The sequence below is a fragment of the Balaenoptera borealis genome (genome assembly GCF_965194805.1).
Source record: "Balaenoptera borealis genome assembly, chromosome: 6".
In the NCBI taxonomy this organism is placed as follows: domain Eukaryota; kingdom Metazoa; phylum Chordata; class Mammalia; order Artiodactyla; family Balaenopteridae; genus Balaenoptera; species Balaenoptera borealis.
Genome location: NC_138863.1, coordinates 89072790 through 89100003, shown reverse-complemented (window position 1 = coordinate 89100003; position 27214 = coordinate 89072790). Strand labels below are relative to the sequence as shown.

At 33.7% G+C, this 27214-nt stretch overlaps 1 protein-coding gene across 1 annotated transcript in view; it reads right to left on the bottom strand.

Moving 5' to 3' along the window:
- Positions 1-27214, bottom strand: part of LRP1B (LDL receptor related protein 1B) — a 1905856-nt gene that overhangs the window by 753543 nt on the left and 1125099 nt on the right. Inside the window, exons 17-19 of the mRNA XM_082395829.1 lie at positions 24553-24693; positions 19938-20063; positions 13582-13698 (exon numbers count right to left, since the gene is read on the bottom strand). Coding sequence (XP_082251955.1) covers positions 13582-13698; positions 19938-20063; positions 24553-24693 — 384 coding nt within the window. The remainder of the gene's footprint in view (positions 1-13581; positions 13699-19937; positions 20064-24552; positions 24694-27214) is intronic.

Genomic DNA, 27214 nt, shown 5'->3' with positions numbered 1-27214 from the left:
TTAAAAATAATGTAGAAGGGATTAAGAATCACGGAGGACAGACTAAAATGATCAAACACTAACCTAACAGTTCCAAAAACAGTGAAGAGAGAAAATGGAGATAGGTGATATTTGAAAAGATACTTCTTTAGAATTTCCCAGAATTTATGAGAGATATGATTCTAGATTCAAGCACCACAATCTATCTTGATATAAGTAAAAATAAATTTATGTATAGAAACATTTCAGTAGAACATCAGAATGCCAAGAGGAAATTTATAAAACTTAAATTAACCTGCAAACAATTTACAAAATTGAATCAGGAATGAAAAATGTACTCTTCTTCCCAAATAAAAAATAAGAAATGAGAACTTTTTAGAAAGCAATTTACTTCCTCTCCCAAAGAAAATAAGGAAAGAATATTTGAAGGGTAGTCAGAGACAGAGGAATCAGAAAAATGTAGGAGGGAAACCAAGAAATATCTTGTCATGGAAGACAAGAGGAGAAAGTGTTTCAAGGAGAAACACAGCAGTGATGAAGGCTGCTCAGATAATCTTAAATACAAATTGAAGTGCCCTACCCAAATTAATTTTTTTCCTTGTTGAGCTTTCATGGAATGATCTGGGAAAGAAATAAGTTTCCATTTTCTAGTAGACTGAGTGGAAGATGCATACATAAATTTTCTTCAACTTTCCCAAGACACTGGACTGTGAGGAAAGTAAGAATTAATATGATAGCTGAGGAGAGATATAGGATCAAGGGAGAGTTAGGTACTTATGCTGGCGGTAACCTTTTTTAAGAGGATGAAAGTTGAACATACATAAGTATAAAAGGAAAGAAGCCAGTGAGTGAGACTAAAAATACAGGAAAGATAAAAGTTACATTTTCTGTTTTTACACATTTTAGGGAAGCAGAAAAAATTTCAAAGAATGGATTCATATCTAACAGTGATGGACTTCCCTGGAGATTAAAATAATTAGTACTAAAGTGAGTCTATATTCAATTCAATCCTAAGGTTAATAAACAGTGACTTTAGATTTTTCAACCCAAGAAATGATTTAAAAAAGTAATAGCTTTAGTAAATTAGAAATGCCCAATGAAATGTGGCAGATGAAATAAACAACAATTAATTGATTTACAGTTTATATCAAAACCCAAAACATGCAAGAAGTGGGTATCTCAAGTAAATTAATTTGGGTATGTATTTTAAGACTATATTTCAGGAAATTTTAGTCATGTGTGTGTGTGTATGTGTGTGTGTACATATAATACCACATCCTCCAAGAGAAAAAGAATAAAACAAATTTTATTTTGAAATATTATAGAAATTTCGAAAGCTATAATTATGTGACATTTTACATATTTGTCTCATTCTAATTCATACTCTGGGATTGGTAATTTTAGCACTGTGTGGGCACAAGAAATAAACTCTTCAGTGCCATGAAATAGTAGTAAGGTTGCTTGGGATACTTTTTTTCTGTTCTATTTTTAGCATTTAAAAATTTAGCAAATTATTAATAAGAGTAATTTTCATCAAATTGCTTATACATGTTGATTTTTAGTGCAAACAATATACTTTGGGATTCCTTATTCCTAGCTCTATGGTTGATTGGTTGATACCCATTCACAATTCCGAAATCTTGGCTATGTTTGGACTACCCAGGCAATTTCCTTTTCTTTTATATATAAAAAACCATAATTTGAAAAGATACATGCACTCCAATGTTCACTGCAGCACTATTTACAATAGCAAAGATGTGGAAGCAACCTAAATGTCCATCAATAGAGGAATGGATAAAGAAGATGTGGTACATATATACAATGGAATATTACTCAGCCATAAATAAGAATGAAATAATGTCATTTGCAGCAACATGGATGGATCCAGAGATTGTCATACTGAGTGAAAAACAAATATCATATGATATCACTTATATGTGGAATATAAAAAATGGGTACAAATGAACTTATCTACAAAACAGAAATAGAGTTACAGATGTAGAAAACAAACTTATGGTTACCAGGGGATAAGGGGGTAGGGATAAATTGGAAGACTGGGATTAACATATACACACTACTATATATATAAAATAGATAACTAATAAGGACCTACTGTATAGCACAGAGAACCCTACTCAATACTCTGTAATGGCCTATATGGGAAAGAATCTAAAAAGGAGTGGATGGATATATGTATATGTGTAACTGATTTACTTTGCTGTACACCTGAAACTAACACAACATTTTAAATCAACTATACTCCAATAAAAATTAAAAAAAAAAAAGTAACACACTCAAGGGAAAGAGAAGCAAATGACACTTCAAATGTATCATACAAGTAAGTGTGATATCTCCAAGAATACACAACCTTGGTTATTACATCAATACTGGTTTAAGGTATGATTATAAATGGTTTCTAAGAGCTCACTCTTGCTCATTCTATTTACAGATGCCCCCCCCACCTTAAAAAGACACACACACACACACACACACACACACACACACACACACATACACACAATATAAAAGTCACCAGGCAATCAAATTGTCATTGAGATTCATACTCGCAGATTCTGATTGCAAATGAGAAATCACAGGGTCATTAAGTGCACAACAAAGAACATAACTGGAACCAGCACATTTCAAAAAATGTTTTCTGACACAGAAAACATAAAAACCACTAAATATAACAGAGAAAAAAGTGCACTCAATGGGAAAAGTTCCCATTCTCTTGGGAATTACAGGGGTTAAATCCAGGAGTAAAGCGGCAATACTAATGCTTGATGTCTTACATATCTATATCTATACCTATATCTATATCTGTATCTATATCTGTCTGTCTATCTATCTATCTATCTATCTATCTATCTATCTATCTATCTATCTATCTATCCTAGTGTACACTTACAGTAACCAATGTCCTTGTCCTTATTTGTTAGCTGACTACCAAAAGCATTAGTCAGGGGTCCAAATATTTTATTGTACCTACATATATGACTATTTATATATGAAATTATATATATCTATTCCTATTGCTAATATTCAAATATACATTTTAAACTTTTAGCAAGATACATAATTGTAAATCATTTTAAATTCATAGTTTATATAAGTCTATATGATATGTAAACCCATATTTTAAATCGTCTTATAGAATTGATGTTAATCAGTGCATGGAATTAAGGAAAAAGGGGAATTAGTACTACAAACTAACCAATGGCAGAGTGGTACAATTAACTACCCAAACACTGTATTTGGTGTTATATGTGGTTCCTATTTAATCCTCATGACTATAAAACTACTACTATGAGATAGTTTTTATTATTGCCGTTTTACATGTAAAAGAAAAAACATTTCAGAGAAATTAGCTTTTATTTTTTAAGTTATCCTTAAACAGGAAAAAATATAAATAAAGATACAGAGAATATTAAAATAATTAATAAGTTTGAGTAATATCATCTAACCATCTATCAGTCTGTCTATCCATTTATATGTCAAAAGAAATCTACAGCAACCTACAAAAAATACACATTTTTCTTCTGTTCACAAGGGAATTCTACAAAAACGATAAATTCCCAGGCCATGAAGCAAGTCTCAATAGTTTCCGAAGAAGAAATATTATACCAGACTTTTTCTCGTGCAACAATTACATTATAATCATTTTTATTAAAACTGAAGAAAATCACAAATGATTGATATATAGTCATCCATATATTTATGGAAGCTGACCAATAAGCAATATTTTACTAATCAAATTTTGAAAATTATATACCATTCTAAATGTCTTTATTAAAAATGAGAATTTTACTTTCTTTTAGTACTCCACACTTTCCCTTTCCCACTCTCTCAATATAGTTTCTCATTGGTTTTAACTACATCATGAGGTAACAACTTCTTATATTATTATGACAACACATTATTTTCTAAAGTTGTACAACTTTAATTTACTTGTACAGCTTTAATTTAAAACTAATTTACAGAATATTCTAGTTAAGAGGAAGCCAAAAGACAAGTATAATTTTGGGAAATCAAGAAATAGTGGTTAAACATTTTACTGAAAAAATAGAAATAGTAACCAGAAAACTTGGCTAAGAGTTAAAAACGGTTGCCACTGGAGTTGGTGAAAAGGGTGAGGTAAAGTAACTACTAGGCTTTTTTTGTTTTATATATTATCTGAGTTTTTAAAGCTAAATGTGTGTCTACACACACACACAAATATATGTAGTTATATACAAAACAGTGATAGAGATGGACTAGATTATGGACATATATTGAACCTAGAATTTCAGTACCATATAAGGACACAGTTCTCCTGTGTAAGAATTTATACATATTAAAGAAGAGGATATGTATAAAGTTTTGCTAATAAAAATGCATCAATATTTAGAAAATTCACACATAAGCACATCAGGTAAAAATGTCATTAGCTTCTTATTTCTTTCATAGCACTTGTCATAGTTTTTAATTATTTTGTCTTTTTGCTGATTGAGGTATGTTTTTTTTTTCTTCTCTCCCCTAACCTGTAACAGAAACTCTGCCTTTTGTCTTCTCTTATGACCCAGGCATCTAGAACATAGTAGGTGAGAACACCTGACTTGGTGAACTCTAGAGAACAGAAAAGCTGATGTCACAATATTTGGAGAGCAGATCAATAAAGGATGAGGCTCTGAAAAGGATGCTGGCTCAGGAGGACTCACAGAAGTTACATCCTGACTGCTTTCTGGCAGAGTACCCTGGGGTAGGGTCCCAACTTCAGTCACCTATGATCTGCTCAAATGCTAGAAAAGATCTCATCATAGCAATGAACAGCAACTTGTGATTCAAATATTGGCATATGTACACAGCTTTCTGTTTGCAGAATGCCAACTCAGCATGATAGAAATGATGTTTCCTGGATCAATATAGGACTTCAATCTGACATCTTTCAAAACACTAAATTTAATATTAGAAAATAAGGATTTAGAAATATTGCTATTTTCTGAACTAATTTCAATTGGGCCAACTTCAACTCCAGTTGAAAATATATATTTCCATTTGAGAATATCTATCTATCTATCTATCTATCTATCTATCTATCTATCTATCTATCTATCTATTCCCATTTGAGAATAGAAAATTATTTGAAAGGAAGAAAAAAAGAAATCTATAATCTTCTATTGGATAACTACTAGATACTAGATACCAAGTACTATCTAGATTTTGCATATATTATCTCGTTTGATTCTGATTATACATTTATATATATGTTTGAGTATATGCGTATATGTGTGTGCATATATATGTGTGTATATATATACAGTGTGTGTATAACCAATGAGGAAATCAATGCTGAAATCTCTGAAGAATTCATGTTTACTTTTGACAGAAATTTAAAGGCCTGCGTTTCTGTCAGCACCATAGAGGCGGTTATAATTATTATTGCCCAGTGGCTAGTGAGCCAGCAAATTACTTCTGTTAGTGCAGAGCTCTAGATACAAAGGAAAAGCAAGAGAATTTGAGGATTGGAGGAATATTATAGAGGGATTTGGTGAGAAGTTAACCAGGAGGCAGGGACTAAATGAATAGGTATTAGGAGGGTATTTCAGAAACCTGGATGCATATTAGAATTACCTGTTCAGCTTTTAAAACTACCTATACCTGAGCCCCCATTAAAATTCAATTGGTGGTATAGGGCATAATAAAGCTCCCCAGATGTAGTGGACTGAATTGTATGGATCAAAAAGATATGTCCAATCCTAAACCCTAGAACATATGATTGTGACCTTATTTAGAAATAGGGTCTTTGCACATGTAATTAAGGATCTTGAGATGAGATCATCCTAGATTAAGGCTGGGACCTAAATCCAATGACTGGTGTCCTTATAGGAGAAAGAGAAAGAGACACAGGGAAGAATCTCTGTGAAGATGGAGACAAGAGATTAGAGTTACGCTGGAACAGCCAAGGAGAGCCAGGAGCCAACAAAAGTTGAAAGAGGCAAGAAAGGATTCCCTTGAAAGGGGGCTCTGTTGATTTTGGACTTCTGGCCTCCAAAGTTGTGAGAGAATAAATTTCTGTTGTTTTAAACCATTATGTTTGTGATAATTCATTGCAGTAGCACTAACAAATTCTTATTTGTAGAGAATTTGAAATCACAGAGTTTATATTCTCCAGTCTTGTCTTGGGATAAGAATCACATGAAGTGATTTTCCCAAAATACAGATTCCTGAACTCTATGCAAGACCTATTGAATGGGGAATCTTTGCGGAAGGCAGGTAGAAACCTGGGGATCTTTATCAGTAATATGTACCCAAGGTGATTCATATTCTCAAGCAAGAATTTGGGGAAATGCTGAGTTAGGTCAAGGAACTGAAAGCTGTTTTTAATTATTTCTGCCTGTGGCTTTCAATATACTCCATCAAGGTTTGCTTAACCTCCTCCCCCTTTTCTGCATACAGAGCCTTATTAGTCAAGTATGTGCAAAAAAGGGAATCATAAGCTGAGACAAATCCAAAAGCATGTCGCATACCTAATAATAACGGGAAGACAACTTAACAGAAGCTCGCATACCATTTCTAAACAAAAATAATAAGAATGTTTAAATATAAATGTATGGAACAAGAAAAAAACAGAACAAGACCATCTGGGATACAAAGCATACATTTGAAGGACACAGGCAGGAAAAGAACTTTTCCATTTCTTTGGTTTTCATCATTTTAATAAAAGTAATTATTGCCAGATTGGAGAGTAAAGAACAAACAAAAATGAGAGGAAATTAAAGCTCTAAGCCCAAGAAATGAGAAAAATATAATATCTAATTTCTAAAAATGGTTATCATCATATTGAGACAAGTTATCAAACAAGTAATAAAACATCAAACATTTTTAATCTCTGAATATTGACAGTCTTTTTGAAATAAGTGGAAGATGGGAAAGAGGAATGAAAACTGGAAAATGGTAAATAATATTGTCCCAATTCCAAAAATGAGTGAAAATTCACAAACTATAGAAGGGGAAGTTTACACATATCTCTGACTATAATTTTAGACTGAATTTGTTAAAACATTTTTTTGTCAGCATTTTTAAAGAGACTGTTTTCTCATGAGTAAAGTAAAATTAACTCATGTCAAACTAATTTTAATTATTTGCTGATACAATTTTCAGGTAAGTATATATCATGAGAATTCTATAAACAGAGTGTTCCTGTCTTTTTAGCAAAATTTTTGAGAAGTCTTATCATGATAAATGAAAGTATCATGCGTGCAAGATGAGATGACAGTAAATTTAAGTGGATGAGTACTTGATTAAAAATTGTATCCACAGAGTTTTAATTATTGGATCAGTTTTCCCCAGGATGTTTTTAATTGTTTTCCAAAAGGTTCATGTCTTTGTCACCACGATTTGGTTACAGCCTTAAAAGTTATGCTTATCAAATCTTTGAATTACACAAAACTGGAAGACATCATTAGCATTACGGATTCAAAATTACAAAATTGGATGAAGGGTTGAGTCATCAGAGAAGGGAGGTCTAAGAGTGACAGTATGAAATGGAAAGGACCTCACCCATGCACATATTTTAAAATATGTAGGTAAGGAAGAATCAGAAGACTATCAAAATAAAACTTAAAAGAATTTTGAAATGTAAATATTAGAAGTGCCCCAAAGGAGTGATCTAGTCTATATGAAAAGCTTAGATATTTTAATTGACGGGGAGCTCAACATGTGAGTTACATGATAAGGCTGCCATCTAAGACTACCTTAACAGAAGCCTAGAATCTATATTACTGAAGGTAATAAGCCCACTATAATCTGTTGTAAAAATACCACATATGAGATACTATGTTCCTGTTCAATTCTAGGCCATGACTTTTTAAAAAAATTGCAGTAAAAACACATAAAATTTACCATTTTAACCATTTTTATGTATACAGTTCAGTAGTGTTAACTATATAGTGATAATTATATTCACATTGCTGTGCAACAGATCTCTAGAATTTTTCATCTTGCAAAATTGAAACTCTGTACATCAACTGCCTGTTTTAGGGCATTAATTTCACTAAGGTCATTAAAAATCCAAGCATATGCATAATAGGGCAATGGGTAGGGAAAGAGCCCGCAAATGTTCGTGTAAGAAAATTTGAAGGAAGCGTTGTGTTTAACTTAGAAAAGAGAAAGTCTAGGTTGACATCATGGTGCCTTTGCTTATCCAAAGAGTGATCCTGTGGACAAGGTTACAGATTCAGGCTGTGTAGCTTCATGAGAGACTCCATGAGAATCATTCATGACAATTTGGGGGTGTATAAGAAAAGAGAACTGATTGTATTTGCTCAAGAGGTAGACTGACCATTTTACCCTGTCTAGAGAAGAAGAAAAAAAAATGCACAGTGGTGGCAGGTCTAAGAGATGGGTCATTAGGAGAGCAGCCTGCTCGCATTTGGGAGATGAAAAAAAAGTGGACCCAGCAAAAGATAGCAAAACTTCTTCTGTCATATTGGTAATGCAACCAAGAAGATGCCCACCAAGCAAAGGGAATTCTAGCAACTTAAGACTATGAGCTCTACCATCTGTGATGGGGATAAAAGATATCTAGGTCTAAATGTGAGGGAACTCTGAAGAAGGGAAAAGAAGAGAAAGCAGAGAAAAAAGAGAAAGTTCAAGGAACTCTGAAGAGGGGTGACACCTCAGGAGGGGTGAGACCTCAGGTCTCTCAGAAAATCTCACATAAGAGCCTCTCAAGAGAGCTACATTTTTGATGTGTCAGAGGGCTATGACATGCAGAGAAGCAGAGAGAAGATTATCACTAGACCTACTTAAAAAGATGTTACCTATCTCCTCCATCTTTCCCCTCTTCCTGAAGAGCTAAAGCTAGTGAAGAGAGGAGAAGTAGACAGTGAAAAAGCAGAACACATTCCCCTCTCATCCAAGGTCCTAGAACCTCAAGTCTAGCTGGCAACGGGGAGGAGAAAGCTTCGACTAAGATATAATACTGGAGTTTTAAAATGGGTTGAATCAAGTTACAGAAACGAAAAGTTACCAGAGTCACTGGGTCTGCCAGGATGCTACTAAAGAATGGCAAAGCAGCTCCTGACAATTATTATATTTTATCAATACTCCACTGGGTTAATAATTCTCATGAATTAAAATTGTTACACACATATCCAGTTTTTTCTTTGTATTATTTGTAATTAAACAAATAATAATACTATACTTAAAATCAGGAACTTTGTTTTTCTAATAATATAGTTGAAAATATCTTTGATACAATTTATACTGATTTAACCAGGAAATGATTTCTTTTTGATAGCTCTCTCTCTCTCTCTCTTCTGTTTGTGTCTGATACTTGCCAATTCTCTTTCTGATAGTCTTTGCTCCTTAATTACGTAGAGTAAAATTACAAGTACACTTAAAGGTAAGATTCCAAGTACATGAGACAGAATTCTACTATCTTCAAGGATAAAAGATCCATAAGATGGAATAATATTAACTTTGCAAATCTTAGTGGATTTTTATTTATACCCCATTGAATTATCTTTCAATCTGTTAATAAATTGTAGGTATTTTCCAAAGTTAAATCTTTTGAACAGATCAGAATTTACCAACTCACATCAAGAGATATTTATTAAAAAATAATAATAAATGTAAGCTATATGGAGATACCTGGAAGATAGAACAACCCAAAGATTGTTAAACTAAATTTTAAAATAAACAGCTATACTGTTTTTGACTATAAATTGTCCAAGGGGCAAAAATGCAAGTTTGTTTGAAATATTCTTTTATTTAATCATGAACTATCCTTATATTTAATGCTGTAATTTGGAGATGGGAATGGCATTTGTCTGGATAATTGCTCCCATCATAAATTAATTCTGCATATATAAACATAATTATGTCATCAAGTGTATGTTACATAAAATCAAATATGAATGGTGGTTCCCTTAAGTCAGTGGTTCCTAAAGTGTGGTCTCCGGACTAGCAGCACGAGTATCTACATCAACTAGAAATTTGTAAGAAATGTAAGTTCTTAGGCGCCACCCAAGACCTACCGGATCAGAGACTCTGGAAATGGGGCCCAGCATTCTGTTTTTTAATGAGCCCTCCAGAGATTCCATGCTTGCTCAAGGGTGATAACTGGTGCCTTAAAGGTACTTGAACATGAGTGTCTATTCATACCACTTGGTAAGCACTAAAAATACTGATTCTTGGGTCCTATCCCCAGAGATTCTTACTTAAGGAGCCTGGGGTGAGGCATGGGCAGGTGATTTTAAAGCTCCTCAAGTGATTCGTTAATTGACAACTAAAGTTGAGAACCAGTGCTAAATTCTATCCTTGAAATGAGACTGACCATTTAGTTCCTTGACATACTTCTAAGACAAGCTTCACAATTTTAACATTTCCTCTCTCATTTGCACCATCAAATTATAGATTCTCCTTTCTGCACAGGTAACCTACTAAAAAAGTTAAAAGACTGTTTAAAGACTAAGAGAGAATACTCAAGGGCCTTCCTAATTATGTGTTTGCCCACATAAAATCTCAACCTAAAATGTGCAATTATTTTACAAAGGCAAATGCAAGTAGAATGAATTAGGTTTGCAAACAGGTGACAGTGAATTCCACTGAAAATTTGACCCTCCGTTACAGTACCTTCAGCTCCTAATTACTACCAGAAACATTTCTAATCATAGGTTTCTCATGTTTTTAAAGCCAAATTTTAATATTCTTTTCAGTGTCAACAGTAGTTTTTAAACATAACAGAGGTGGTTCATGGAGCTGAAGTGTAAAAAAAAAAAAAAAAATGATTGCAGAGTCTTCTAGTTGGATTAAATCTATGGGAACTTGGCTAACACCAAAAGGAAAAGTGAAATATGATCAGTCCAAATTTTACCATGATGCTTAATAGAACTGAAAATTAGCTAAATCTATATTTATTTCTGGATTATTGCCAAGTAGAGTGACTGGTTTTTTATAAATGCAGTGAATTAAACAATTTACGATTGTTTTTTGTGATTCTGTATTCAGTGCAGAGATAATTTCTGTTATGACAGAAATTCAGGCCATTCTCCCTTACAACTTTAAAAGTGAGACTGTGTCTACCAGAGCTTCACTATCAGCTTCTCTACTGACATAGATTTTGAGTTAAAATGACAATCTGAGAGATAAATGTATGTTATGAAAGAGAGGAACATGTTTGGAGAGAAACATGTTTCTTATGTTGTAAAGAAGAAACGGTACTGAGACTAACCCATGTGGTTTACTGACAGTCTGTAAAATTTCTATATTTCAGAACTATACTATTTGACAATTAAATTTCATAATGTGTACATATCCTGTGGTGTACTGGAGGCATCTTGTACGAGCTTGCAGAGCTAATTCTTAAATTTTCAAGGATTCTATAAGTCAGTTGTTAAGCACACGGCCATTATTTTAAATAATAATAATAAATATAAATTTATAATTAAATAACGTTGAAAACAAGGGTAATTAATACTCAAGGTTCATAATTTTCTAATTATTTTGCTTTTGAAGTTATTTGTGTCAATTTTATCTGTACCACAGAAATACTGTATATTGGTATGCACATCTTTTCCCAATTCTACATTCAGAGAGTCACATTGGCAACTTGATATTGGCATGGGTGGGAGTATTTACACCACAAAAATAGGCAAACACTAGATCAGGGCTCCTCTCCACTAGGAGATGTTGAAAGATTTACCAACACACCAATGAATAAAACTCACTATAGGTGGATGTGCATTTAAATAAGATATTTATGGATATGTATAATATAATGCCATTATCTGCCCCCTATTTGCACCCTGTCCTTGGCTCCCAAACAAGGTCAACCTGAAATGGCTGAGTTTTAGTTTCAAGCACACTTGGATTCATGGTTTGGTCCTGCTATTTATTAGTTTTGTGATCTCATGCATGTTACTCATGTCTCTAAGTTTTGATTCCCTTAACTGTAAAGTGTGGACAGTAATATGTTTCTAATAGATTTGTTGTAAAGATTCAGTAGGGAAGTATGTGTCTGGACTCCCTGTGACCCTTTTTTCCCCTCACCTCATGAAAATTATGTTAGTTTTCTGGTATAATTATTTTTATTATTATTGAAATTTTAGGGTAATTTTTTTCTCCTTTGATTCAATTAAGTTATCATTAAAATAAAGACAAAAGTCTTACTCTAGACCTGTTACTCAAAATAAGTCAGCTCAAAGTCTTAATCGAAATTCTCTAAAGAGCTCATTATGTATTTTCCTAGTCTATATTGTTTTCATGGCATTTCTTATCTGACTTGGGACTTTGATTCCAGGGTTTCTCTGTATTTAATGTTTTCAGGTTTCTCATTACCTTTCTGGTATACTCTGGATGGAGATACTAAGAACAGAAAAGCATTTAAGGTTTTCTAAAAAATAGAGCTGTCTAGAAGCAGACCCAGTCACATGATTGGTCTGGACATTGGAAAGGAGAGAGGATACACTGTTCAATCACAGGCTTTGGAAATTCTACATGTAAAATGTACAATTAATTGTGTGATTCTCTATTGCTTTTTTTTTTTTTTTGCAACACCTCTACTATCTTCTTTACAATGTCAACTGCCAATTAGTAATACTTTATCTTTACTTTATCAGAGGCTATAAACTCAAATGTCTACAGGGACTTAGTCTAGTATAAAAAAAATTTAAAAAATAAAATTTTAGGTAAACAGAGAATGCATGCCCTTAATAGAGCCATTTAAATTGAAGGGTTACAAAAATGTCTTCTTATTTCCCTACTGTTAGAAATATTATAACATGGGGTCAAATTATTAAAAATATATACCCAATTGTATTCTATTTTAATAAATGTGCTACGCATGTCTAATTTATGTTTCCCCATAGTAATTTAAAAAATCCATAGCCATGCCTGAAATAAAGTACAAGTCTTAGAAAACCTGGTTCATTCCTTTACTATGTTTCACTATACATTACTGAGACAAATGATAATACGACCTACTGATACATGGGTACAAATGGGGGTAATTTGCAACTTTATGTAATAATAAATATTTATTGTTTTCAAAAGTAGGAGGATCAGTGGAAAGTGGTTAGGAATTTTGTTATTAACAAAAACGTTTTAAACTAATAAAAATTTTGTCCTTCAGAATTATATGACTCTATAGAAATGAAACAAATGGTTTACCAACTATGTATTCTCAGCCTGTATAGTTTATTGCTCCAAGAGTGTAACATATGCATACAAACAAGAAACATGCTCTCCTCATTTACTCCAAATGTCACTTTATGAGCTATTCAGTTTGAAAAATTTGATCATTATAGACATAAGATTAATAATGAACATTTGAGAATGTCCTGTTAGCCTAATAATAACCACCTCCTACTAAAATCTGCAATGTTTGGATCCATTTATTTTAGCCGAGGATATGGTTACTGCCTCATGAATGGGACATACTCTGCAGTGATCATTCAAGTACACACTCAGGCCCAAAAGGCAGTAATAAAAAGTAACAGATCTTCTGCCTTGTCAACTTGTATTTATAGAGAAATAAATAGCCTTTTAAGAGAGATTATAGTGATAGAATCTTCTGTTTGACACCATCTCCACTAACAGCATGTTTCACTCACAACTTACCACAAGATGCTATCTCGTCGGTCTGGTCTCCACAGTCGTCTTCCCGGTCACACAGCCATGCTCTGGGAACGCAGCGCCCATTTCCACAAGAAAACTGGTCCACCTGGCATGTTCTGGCTAAAATGATCAATTAATGTACAAAGAATAAATTTAGAGGCCTTTTGAACAACATTAAGGATAAAATAGATCATGCAATAACCCTTTTACACATAAGATGTTACATTGCTCTATTACATATTTTTAAAATAAACCTTTATTAAATTTTTGGTAATGCCAGCTTGCCTGCCTTTTCTAAAGTTCACATGCTTTGCCCTTCAATTAAAATGAATGCTAAGTGACAAGATATTCTGAAATCCTCACACACTTCCATAAATGAAGCTATGAATTCATTATTTTACAATTTTTGCCCAGCACATGCTTATGAATATATGGCTGAATTAAATTTCATCCAACTTTTAATTAACAAAAAATAATTTTGCAAAGCCTTTGCCAATAAATCAAGAAACTTGCTGCAATGCAGGAGGAAGGATTTGGAGCTATCAGGGTAACTGGTTTCCAATTATGGGGTCAGAATTGTCTTTGTCCTCTAACATCTTCAATGCATTTATTTCTTGATCTCCAAATTATTTCAAGTATGGATCAACAATGCAGAAAACATTTTCTAAAACATACATTTAGCCTTAAAATGGATTTTTTAAAACTTACTTTTAAGCACAGTTGTATAAAAATGTATGACTTTTTAATCAAAGTATACTAATGAACTTTGCTTTGGGCTCTCTTAAGGGTTTCAATGAACACACACAGGGAACCTTGCTTTCTCCAGTAGCCTAAAGCAGTGCTTTCAAATTATTCAGTAAAGGGGTTATGTTCTACAAGGGGTTTGATTGTCTTTTTCTATTATGATCAGATCAACTTTTGAAAACATGAGAGCCTAGATAGCCTCCCTAATTCTTCTCCCGGGTGTTAGTTTATCACATACTTCTTTTTATTTTTTATTTATTTATTTTTTTGGAGTATAGTTGCTTTACACTGCTTTGTCAGTTTCTGCTGTACAACAAAGTGAATCAGCCATATGTATACATATGTCCCCTCTTTTTTGGATTTCCTTACCATTTAGGTCACCACAGAGCACCTAGTAGAGTTCCCTGTGCTATGCAGTAGGTTCTCATTAGTTATCTATTTTATACATAGTAGTGTATATATGTCAATCCCAATCTCCCAATTCATCCCCCCCTCCACTTTCCCCCTTGGTATTCGTATGTTTGTTCTCTATATCTGTGACTCTATTTCTGCTTTGCAAATGAGATAATCTATACCATTTTCTAGATTCCACATACATGCATTAATATACGATATTTGTTTTTCTCTTTCTGACTTACTTCACTCTGTATGACAATCTCTAGGTCCTTCCACGTCTCTGCAAATCACATACTTAGTTATTTTTAAATGTTTGATTTTCTTTTTTTTTTTCCTTCTGTCACTCTGAGCTACAAACCTGTTTTCCTGAGTTATCAGTAAACCAGCACTCCTTCTTTTTATTGGACCAAAGGAATGAGTGGGAAATGTTGGGAAGGGGACACTGAGACCTATCAATATTTGGGTGAGATAAAGATTGGACAGTTGAGGAACAATTAGGGTCTGAGTTCCTGTGGCTATGATTAGAGAACATTGCTTAGTTTATAGATGTCCTCTTTTTTCCTGGGCTTGAGAATCAGGAGGATGTGTTCCTATTTCATCAAAACACCCTGTGAACTTTAATACTGATGGTTGGTATAAAATAGAGTATGGTTCAAAGTCATCTGAACACAGTAGAATGGGTTTCCGTAACTTAGGGTTTCAGAGGTGATTTAAAATAATTTCTTAAAAGTGATATACTAGTTATTTCCTTTAAGAAAAGTGTACTTGCTATGTAAAGATGTATACCTATTTTGGTGAATATTTAAAAGATGACTTGAGAAAAACAAATGAAACATTTCTGGCTTGATTTGTTATATTACAATGGATATAGTGTTTCTACTCTCAGTGTCTATAATTAGAAAGACCAGGAAAATTGTTACAGTATGCATTTTGCTTTGATTATGTGGATAAGGGTCCTGAATCTAAAATATTTTATGTAATATCTGATTTTTCCCTTTTTACAAATAAGTTGCTTTAGATTAACAGACTTTAAGGAGCCCAACAAACACATATGATTCTGAAGTTTTCAATGTTGAAATTTTAAAGTAGGGTTCAATATTCCTGTATTATTTTATTTTGTTAACCCTATGGATTTTCTGCTAAATTACTCTAACATTTAGGCTAAATCAACAAAGTTCCTAGGTAATTTTAACAAAACCATGCTTACTTGGAAAAAAATAAGTATATATTTGCATTAGCCTATAGAAGCGTGAAGATGTTGGCTTTGGTTTACTTGGTGGGAAGGGGAGGGCATAGAGCTATGAGACAGATTATTAATTTTTTTCTTACATGTCTCTGTATCATTTCACTGGTTGCAGCAAATACTTTTTACCTTTTGAGTTTTAAGAGAACTTTAATAAGACAGTTTTCTTTTCAATTCTTCCTCCTGTCTTTCTTCCGTCTCTCCCTCTTCCTTCCTTCCTTCCTCCCTCCCTCCTTCCTCTTTCCTTCTTTCCCTCCCTTTCTTGTTTCTTTTGTTCTCACTACATTTCTTCCTTTCCTAAATCTCTCCTTTCCTCCCTCATTTCCTACCTATTTTATTCCTTTGGTCTTTCTTGTTTCTTGCTTTAAAAAAAAGATATTATTATATATTTTCATCTCCATTAAACTCTAATTGACCCATAATAAGAGTATATTAAAATTTCCAATACAATGTTTTTCTGTTCAATGTCCTTATATCACTCTCCTAGTCATTCGGGTTTAACTCTAGCAAGTTTTCTCAGATGGTCTTCTTTCATCAGGACTGCTATGCTGATTAGAGAGAAGAATGAGAAAGGATTCCTAGAAACCTATCTCACATCATGTATGACCTACCTCACATTGTTATGGGATAGGAATTTGTGTGTCACTTCATTAACTCAGATGCTTGAACAACTTTTATGACCCCTTATTTCTAAGAGTATTTACTGGCTTATTATAAAATATATGAATTCACTGTCTTTTCTAATCATGGAGAAAATGATCTGCTTAGTCTACCAGGCAAATTTAACTGATTTCAGATAAGAAAGATGCTTCATTCCATAAATCTACAAGTATTGTCTATATGATATAATCAGATTGACTAAATTATCACCTTTTAATCACTAGATTTATATCAAGAAGACACAACCTTTACTTTCTCAGTTCTTGTCCCCATCAGCTCTGAGTTAGTTTGGAGGTGAGATTAGCAGAGCAGCCCCAAAGGACTCTAATTTTGTAGCAAATGCTGCTTTAATGAGGAGGAAATTTACACCTCCTCAGTGGAATTGTTTATTTAGCAGTGAATCAGAAATTCACTGTCACAATGTGAATTTTTTCTACCCATCACTAATTATGCTTCCCCTGAAGTCATGTATCAGTGAGAAATCCCACAATGCACAGGAACAACAAGGAGGGGGAGAAGAACAGAGCTTAACACATTGTTCCTAAACTTTACCTGTGCTGTATTTTAATCGAAGCATTCCATTTAAACAAAACCTATGTCATATAAAAATATACTCTTCAGTTTCTTGTGTAAAAAAGTCTGATGTTTTTTAATACACCAGGTTTTCTTAATGCAATCCTATCTGTCTAGTTTGAATTTAGTTAAAATTTGTGGGGGGATATGAGAAGAACAAATATTATGTAATCAAACCAGAGTTCTATGCTGTGGGAAAAAAGCCAGATTGAAATTGCCTAGGCTTGAAGCCACAGATCATCATGATTACTATGGGGAAAAAAAAAAATTTCAAATCTAAGTACTTCTCATCTTTGTCCTCTGGGTCTCCCTCAAAAGTAGGCAAAAACATTTTGTTGTTGATGGAGAACAACTCCCAAGCCCTGCCTATTAGCTCTGTTCTGCCCGCTTTGCATATGCCGTTTCCCTTCCAGGCACACTTTCCAACCCTCCACCCTCTACGGATTTCACCTCACCCGCCACGATCTATGCTCATCAATCACTCATTGTTCTTTCAGTAAAATATTTCTATCATCTAGAAAAGTATCGGGAATGATATCATTAATACCTGTTTGTCATCATATAGCTCTATCAAATCTTAATATTTTACTATATTTGCTACAGATTTTTTATTTAAAAAATTATGTATTATAGTTACATTTGAAGTCCCCTGTGTAATCTTTCCCAATCACATTTCCCTCTCTCTTTTAGAAAGGTAACTGCTATCCTTAATTTTTCTTTTTTTCATTTCCATACCTATTTTATTCCTATTTTTATACATTTGTAAATCAATAAGCACATATAGAACTCTTTTGTATTTTCATATTTCATATGAATGGCACTGAATTGTTTATATTCTGCAATTTTTTTGGTTAACGTTGTTAAAATTAATTCCTGTTGATATTTGAGTTCTAATTTTTCATTTTAATTATGAATAACATACTATTGTGTGAATATAACAGTGAATATACATATGTATATACATGTGCATATATGGAGATACATGTATATATTTCCTTTCTCCTGTAATGGGCATTTGGCTTGTTTTAATTTCCCACTATTACCAGTGTTAAAGCAATGAAATTCTTATTCGCATCTCTATGTGCATAGGTATTGGAGTATAAACCTAGAAATAGAATTATCGACTTGAAGGTATGCACATCTTCACATTTATTGGATTTGGCCAAATGTAGAAAATCAATTTATACACCAAGAATGTATGATGATTCCTTTTTTACCACAATCTTGTTAACACGTGGTTTTATCAGATTATTTTTTTCTAATTAAATAACTTGAACTGTTATTTAGTCATTTTTCTTCAGCTTTTTTTTGGTAAGGCTTAGCTTAGACATTCCCTCCTTCAGGAGGCCTTCCAAGATAGCCAAAGACTAATTAGTTGTTCCTTTACATGCTCCCATTTGAGGGTCAACTTAGCACTTTGAATGCTGCATGGGAATGGCCTGTTTACATGTCTTTCCCCTCACCTTAGCTCTTAGCTTCTTAAAGAAAGGTATTACGTATTTTTCCTCATTCTGTCCCCAGTGCTGATCAAATTAGTAGATCCATGAAGGATAAATCCCAAAGAAACATAATAGAAAATTGGCTTCTGGTAGGAAATCATATTCTTTTAGATATAAAGTAGTCACAATGCCAAAGGCTACAGGATAGTGGAGTAAATTACAAAATAATCCCCTTATGGGAAATAATTTATCTAGGATACATATCCATGTACGCACCTATAACTAGAAATGTATAGAAATGGCCCAGCCAGGGAAATTATCTAATGAATTTACCATATTTTTCCAATATAATGAGCTATATGACCTATTCATTTTGGTAAAACAAAAGGGAAATACATTGTAACATGACAACATAGTTTTCAAAGCTAAAAGCCATATTTATTTTTCTCTTTGCTCTTATTATTCAATTTGTAAAGGTGTGCAGTGACCATAATAGCTATCATAACTATACTGACAAGAAGACCTAGTAGTGAGTGGCAAACTCAGCAGCTGTCACTTAAAGTGGCACTTAAGGTGCAAGCAAGTGGCATTCTATTTTCTAGTGGACTGAAGGCCTGGAGTGGCTTAGAAATCTTACTAATTAGGACTGATTGTTTTATTTGCTCCTATACATAGCATTTTCACTTTTACTACTATAACTAGCTAGTCAATCCCTAATCCTCCTTTAAAAATCACATAGAATGAGAATGTAGCTAGGGATTCAAAGATTTACTGCAATGTGATAAATTATATGGAAATATAAATAGGTTTAGTGGTCTTGGGACTTTATAAAAAAACAAGAAAACAACTATGCCACATAAATAATATGCCAGGAACAGAAAACAATTTACAGACGTATTCTACAGCAGACTAAATAAAATACATAAATTATTTTTTCAAGGTTTAAAAATAAAAAGTAGTTCTCCATGTGAGAGGGCCTACATCACAGTATACTCACGAACTTCTTCCTCCATTGCCAAGTAAGATTTAGCAGGGACAAGTCTTGTCCAAGTAGTGTATCAACAGTCAACTCATATGAATAGATAAAGTGCCAAATTACTTTGGAAAGCAGAATCATACCCAAAGATGAAGTAGAAGATAATTTGTATTCTAGCCTTTGTGGCATCAAACTCTGAATTCATTTACTACTGCAAAAATCAGATCATCAGCGCTAGGAAAGTCAGCTTAGTTCAAGGCATTGACCTGCATTTTTATGGAGACTAACTTTGGAGGAGATTTATGTATATATCCAAGCAAACATTTACCTGCGCAAGTCTGACTGGATTCATCTTCATTACTTCCACAATCATTAGTTCCATCACAAAGCCATCTTTTGGGGATACAGCGATTATTCTTGCATTTAAACTGATCATCAGGACAGCTATGATTGACTGGGGTGAGGCAGGGAGGAGAGGAGAAGTAAGTTGAACAATTTAAAACTGGATAAAATTATGATTATTTTAAGGAATAGTCATGTAAATTTTATGGTAATTATAATATTATAGTACAACTAATCTATATCTTCTGTCATTCACTGTCTCATATTTTATACAAAATAATAACACTCTAGGCTCTGTTAAAATGTAGTAGTTTTACAGAAAATATCAAGGAATTAAAGTTCAGATAAAAGGGAATATACTCATTTTTCATGTCTTCAGTAAAACCAACTACATCTGCTAAGTCTCTTTTCCCATCACTTATCACAATAGGAGATTGAACTTCAGATTTTTTACCGAAAACATTGAAAATTAACCTCAAATTTTAATGTGGAATGCAACAAGTATGTGTAAAATAATTTAATCACATATCAAAAATATTTGTGTTTTTTTTTTTTTAAACCGCACATCCACTTCTTGAAACATTAAATAAGCCTAATTTTGTTATGTTTTGCTCAATGTTTTCTGGGACCGGAAAGAAAATTCGAAAAATAAAAATGCATCACTTGTGACCTGGAGTTGATGTTAAATATAAGATCCTGAATAATTTTAATAACAAAAATAATCATCATGAGTCTTTCCCCTAATATAAACAAATAAACATGCAGCCACAAAACATACTGAGGACATGACCAACCCTCATATGGGAAGCTGAGCACAGCTAAGGATTAAATCTCCAATATCTAAGCACAACAGGAGGCCATTTTAAAGTTAACCTCCTGTGATTATTTGTCCTGCTTTCTGGAGGCTAAATTCCTAACTGAATTGGCATGATCTTCAGTATTTGTTTCATAACTTCAACATTCTTTCTGAAGTAATTTTCCTTGTGCCCAGTAGTTGCACTTCTGTATGATAAAAATAAATGTTGGTACTAGTTTTATTTAGAATTTGAAAAATAGCCATTTTATCATGCTATTGCATAGAAAATGTATTCCTTTCTAGTCAGTTTCTACAAAACACTGTTTATTTAAAGTAGCCTTAGTGATAAAGTGGTTTTATCACTTTTTGGAAGTTTTTATTCATACATAGTAAAAAATAAATAAATAAACAGGAGGAAAGGGCCTTATGTTTTCTGGTATTTGAGCATGATTAATATTTTCTACTCACTTCAGGGACTTTAGCAAGAATAGCTGCTCAGGAGGATAAAAGTCATCCAATATATTAGAGGGTCAACATTTTAAAGTATTAACATTATGCATAAGCACTTCAGTGAAGCTTGATCAAAGACCTTTGCAATTCTCACAGTGTTATAAATGGGAGGTTAAAAAGGAGGACCGAACACAATCCATTGTCTTGTGATTTGGAGTTGAGAAGTAAAATGATAACAGAATTCAAGGTCGAAGCTTATGAGTACTTACAATAAAAAATAATCCCCTGAAATGAATTATGCAGTGCTGAAATATTAACCATGGAACCCCAGGAATCTAATGCTGCTCAGAATCACAGCAATGTTTAAAGAAGACACCATACTGCTGGGAGGTGGCCAGAGATATTTAGTTTTCCATTGCCCCATGTATTCAGTCATTCATCCATCCACATGCTAGTTGCTGTTCTAGACTCTGAGACTAAAAAGATGCTACGTCATAGTGTGTCTCCTCAGGAAGTCTTCTCATCTATTAGATGCATCAAATAAGTAAGCATAAAATTGCAATATGGTTTGGCAACTACCATAATAAGAGAATATCCAAGAGATGTTTAACTCAACTGGGCTGTATCGAGAAGGAGATATTTGGTGTTCAAAAACGACTTCCCTATGGACGTAATGGTAAACTACGGTGAACTCCGTAACTGGGAACAGACAATGCAATATCACAGAAGAAAGAGAAGGACATTTTTTAGAGATTTACATGTAGTTCAACATGACAAGGACAAAGAGGCTAAGTGGATACATGATAGACATTTAAAGCTAAAAACGTAAATGTGAGACATAACAGGAAGTACTTTCTGTGGAGTCAATAGATTTTAGAATTTATCTTGTAGGTTATGCAGTTATTGAAATGACAAGATTAAATTTCATTCTACAAATACCACACTGGAAGCAATGTGGAAAGTGGGCTTTTTTTTTTTTTTTAACATCTGTATTGGAGTATAATTGCTTTACAATGGCGTGTTAGTTTCTGCTTTATAACAAAGTGAATCAGTTATACATATACACATGTTCCCATATCTCTTCCCTCTTGCGTCTCCCTCCCTCCCACTCTCCCCACCCCACCCCTCTAGGTGGTCACAAAGCACCGAGCTGATCTCTCTGTGCTATGCGGCTGCTTCCCACTAGCTATCTATTTTATGTTTGGTAGTGTATATATGCTGTGACAACGTGAGAGAGTGGCATGGAAAGTGGGCTTTTTAGTTAAGGGAAGAATAGTGGTAGGAGTAACAGCAGGACACCCACTGCATTTGTCTCAGGTAGGAGCCTAATTTATGCAGTGAAGATTTAGATGAGGTAAGGATAAAAAATTAATTACTTAAGAGTTAAAAGAGATGAGATTTATTGATAGAATTGAATACGGACTATACGTAAAGTAGAAGACACCAGGAAAAGTACATGGTGCAGGTTTGGGTGATGTGATGAAAATAATGAAAGAAAAAAATATTGACTAGGAATTTTAATATTACAGTTAACAGTAGTAATGCCCCCTATACTCATAGAGGAGATGAGTTTCTTTATGAGTTGGTGAAAAGAACAATCACACAGAACAGGGACCTACAGGATAAATTCCTAAATACTGTGATGAAATATCTGTGCTCTACTCATGCACTCTGTGACTATGCAGGGAGCTGATATGCAGGGAGCATCCACTGTAACCGTGAATAAACATTGTGAGTCATGAGGAATGAGGCAATTAATCTAATGAAGGGGGAAGCTGGGGCGAAGTAAGAGTAGCATCGACATATATACACTACCGAATGTAAAATAGTTAGCTAGTGGGAAGCAGCAGCATAGCACAGGGAGATCAGCTGGGTGCTTTGCGATGACCTAGATGTGTGGGATAGGGAGGGTGGGAAGGAGGCTCAAGAGGGAGGGGATATGGGGACATATGTATATGTATAGCTGATTCACTTTGGTGTACAACAGGAACTAGCACAGTATTGTGAAGCAATTATACTCCAATAAAGATCTATTAATAAATAAATAAATAAATAAATAATACATTGTTTCTGTTAAAAAGTAGGGAAAAAAAAATCTACCCTTAGATGAAATGCTCCTCCCACTCCAAAATTTTTGGCTAATTGTATCAATTTAGTACTTAACATTTTATTTGTGGCGCACTTTATAGAGAATAGATAGTAATAGGATTGAAAATAAGAAGTTCACAATGTTGACGTCAGAGTGCATGTTTGGAAATTAAGAGAAAGTAGTATTAGATTTATGTATTAATTACAATTTATGTACTATGTATTTTTATACAATTTGGAAATATTTTTTAAAAGTCCATATTCTTGGAATTTTGTCCCCAAATTGTATGCTATAGATGCTCAAACCAATTTTGTTCATTCTTAACAAGGAATCTTTAAAACTTTATTTTTATATTCTTGATTGAAATAAAAAGGAAAATGGAGGGTTGCCAATTAACTCTCAATTAGTTTAGCCACTTTAACTGAAAAAATGTCATTGAAAAAAAAAATCATTTTCTTTTAAAAATAATATATATAAGTTAAATCAAAAGACAAAAGATAAATGTCTGTCACATACCTCTCTTCATGTAAAAATATTTCATATCTCTCAAAACCATTCAGGTAGTGATTCTTATCAAATGTATTTTCAAAAGTTTACTTAATCTGCTTCTCAAATTGTTTTCCTTCCATATTTGTAGGACATTTCTTCATCCCTACCAGAAATATGAAACTATTCCTATTACAGCAAATGATAAACAACTAAATAGAAGCTAAAGGGGAGAAAAATCAAACCTTTAATTTCTTTAATAGTCTGAGTGTCCCTATGTGTTTCCTACTATGTACTGAGCCAGTGAAGTTAGGTAATAACATATTCCAAACCCATGTCTGTTTCCTTGGATCATCTTCAAGGCTCTGTTGCCAAGGAGCAATGGAGTGGATCGTGACCTTCTGTACGAGTAATTCTGCCTTGGGGGAGTTTAAATTGATTTTCCACATCTTTAAATTCAGAGATCCAAAGGGTCTCCTATAGCAACCTTCTAACAATGGTACGGTGGCACTGACAGCACAAAATAGGAAAGAAGAGAATTTCTGGAGCAAGCAAAATGGTAATATTCAAAGATGGGGAAGGATGAGAAAAACTGTGCTTTAAAACTATGCAAAGGAGATAATCTGAGGTCTAATCTCTATATAAAAGGATGACTGAAAAAAAAAAAAATAACTAAGTTCAATCTGCATCAATGATATTTTTAGATTTTCCCAAACTGCTTTGATAGTTCACACACTCAAAGACTCAGACAGTTTTAACATAACTTGAAGGAGAACATACAGCAACTGACTGAATCTTCATCACTTCCATCTAGACAGTCATCATCGCCATCACATTTCCACCGAGCTTGGATACAGTGTCTGTTTTTGCAGCGAAATTCTCCAGCTTTACAAATGTGAGGTAATTCTTCTCCAGGATTAACTACGGTTAAAAGAAACCCAAGGTCTATAAACAATACTAGATATATTCAGTTCATTAAAATGTAAATTTTGTTATAATAACAAAATACTGATCTCATTTCATTTTATAGAGAATATGAAAACATCTCAACATTGTGGTGGCAACCAACTCTGGAAATGAGAAAATTTTAGGTTTTTCTGACAATAATTATTCTACTAAGAATTCTAAAGATTCATTTTAAGCAACTGTCTCCAAAATAATAAATAATAACAACAATAATACAATACCATCTTATGTTTATGTTGTTTGTAGTTTTACTTTTTAAAGAGCTTTCATTCATAATCTCAGCTGATCATCATGACAATCTATGAAGAAGGCATGGCAAAGAATTTTACTACCTCCACCTTACACATAAGTACACCAAAAACTAATCAAAGTGAAAAGACAAGGGAATAGCACACAGCATTGATGGCTGTATTTACTTCGCTGGTCTGCAAGTGGAAAAAAAAAAACAAAAAACTCAGGTGTGGTTAAGTATTCAAGGAAGTATTAAGTTAATCAAAATGATTATATACTCAGAATCTATGTTCCATATATCCCATGTTCTCTGATCAAATGTTAGGAATTCTACTGATTGGGATTTATTCACAAATTGGAAGTGTTGCTATTCTTCTGTTCTCTTTGAGTGGATTCAATAGAGTCTGAAAAGTGAAGGGAAATGTGGCAATGGTTAAAGTAAATGATTTGTATTTCTTGGACTGAAAATGGTGTTGAATTATCAAAAGCTGGTTTATTACTAGAAGAAACAGAAGCCAATTTTTCCACCCCAGTTCTGATAGCCTTCAGCTTTATTTTGGGTAACTGCTTTGGACTGATGAACTGTCACAAAACCTATATGCACGCCAATAATAAGGAATAACGAGAAAACATATGTGGCTTTTCCAGAACACTCTGTGTTTCGCTCCCTTAACCCTTACATTTTCCCTGCTGCAAAGAATGGAAGAGGGAATGTGACGCTGAACCATAACTGCAGAGAATCTGCTTCAGAGAGTTATGCGTGGGGCTGGGCAAGGAAAGGCGTCCCATATAATCCAGATTCTTATTTAAGGCCTTAAGGGTGAAAAATAATCAGTGTGGTGAATGAAATATTCAGTTAGATCAAAGGTAATCCTAGGTGTCTTCTGTCCCCTCTCAGACAAGCGGACACTGTATACAGGGACTGACGGTAATTTTTCCTCCCTGTTTAATCTTTTTCAATAACAAAATGCTGAAGCAGCAATTTCTCTAATGTTGTCTTTCTGTAAGGTCACTTGAAAGTAACAAATCTTGTAAATATACATATTATATATATACATATTCCTGTATATACATATTCATATATATACATATTCAGAGAGAGAAAGAAAGAGAACAAATCTCAAATAGGAAATTGCAATAAATAAAAACAAAAATGGGAGATCATTGGGTCTCCTATTCAACCCCAGGGTGCCTTTTTATAGCAGCAACTGGGAATGAGTATGGGACTCAAGACAAAGTGGAGGTGTAGGGACTTCCCTGGTGGCACAGTGGCTAAGAATCCACCTGCCAATGCAGGGGACACCGGTTCGAGCCCTGGTCCGGGAAGATTCCACATGCTGCAGAGCAGCTAAGCCCGTGCGCCACAACTACTGAAGCCCACATGCCTAGAGCCCGTGGTCCACAACAAGAGAAGCCACCACAATGAGAAGCCTGCGCACTGCAATGAAGAGTAGCCCCCGCTCGCCGCAACTAGAGAAAGCCTGCACACAGCAATGAAGACCCAACGTAGCCAAAAAATAGATAAATAAAATAAAATTAATTAATTAAAAAGAAAAAGAACACACATTAAAAAAAAAAAGGTGGAGGTGTAATCTGGGATGTGTCTGACCATCTCTAGGATCAAGCTTTTCTCTCAAATCTCTAGAACTGACCATTGATAACATGCAAATTTCCCTTATTTTGCGTTTTGTTTGTTCAATTAGACCTTAAGATCTTTGAGGGTGGTATAGTTTCTTCTTTTGACTCTATATAAGCCCAACTTAGAACTGGAACTAGTAGTTTGATTAATTTCTACTGTATAATTATTAAGCCTAACAGTCAATAGTCTCTCTGTGTTTTTTAAAAAAATTTCCATCAGACAAGAAACCTGATTTGAGATGTCACCAGCTTCCTCACCACTTAAGTTCAGCTTTAAGATTTTCTGTAGTCTCTCTATAGTTTACTCCAAAGAAATAGTAAGTCAATTCTGTTGTTTCATAGCTTGAGGATCGAAAAACCCAAGAAACCATTGATTCTCTTCTGATAACAATCCTACCAATTTAAAAGGCTTAGCTTTCACGGGATCATTTGATCAAATAACTCAACCCACAGTTGTAAGGAATGATCAAAAATGTCCATATACAAGAGTGAAATTATAGTTTCTTCTGAATAATTATATCTATATTTAAGAAGATTCGTTTGTCGACGGAAAGACAAACTACCCTAAAAAATTGATATTTCTAAACTAAATATTCTTTAACGTAAT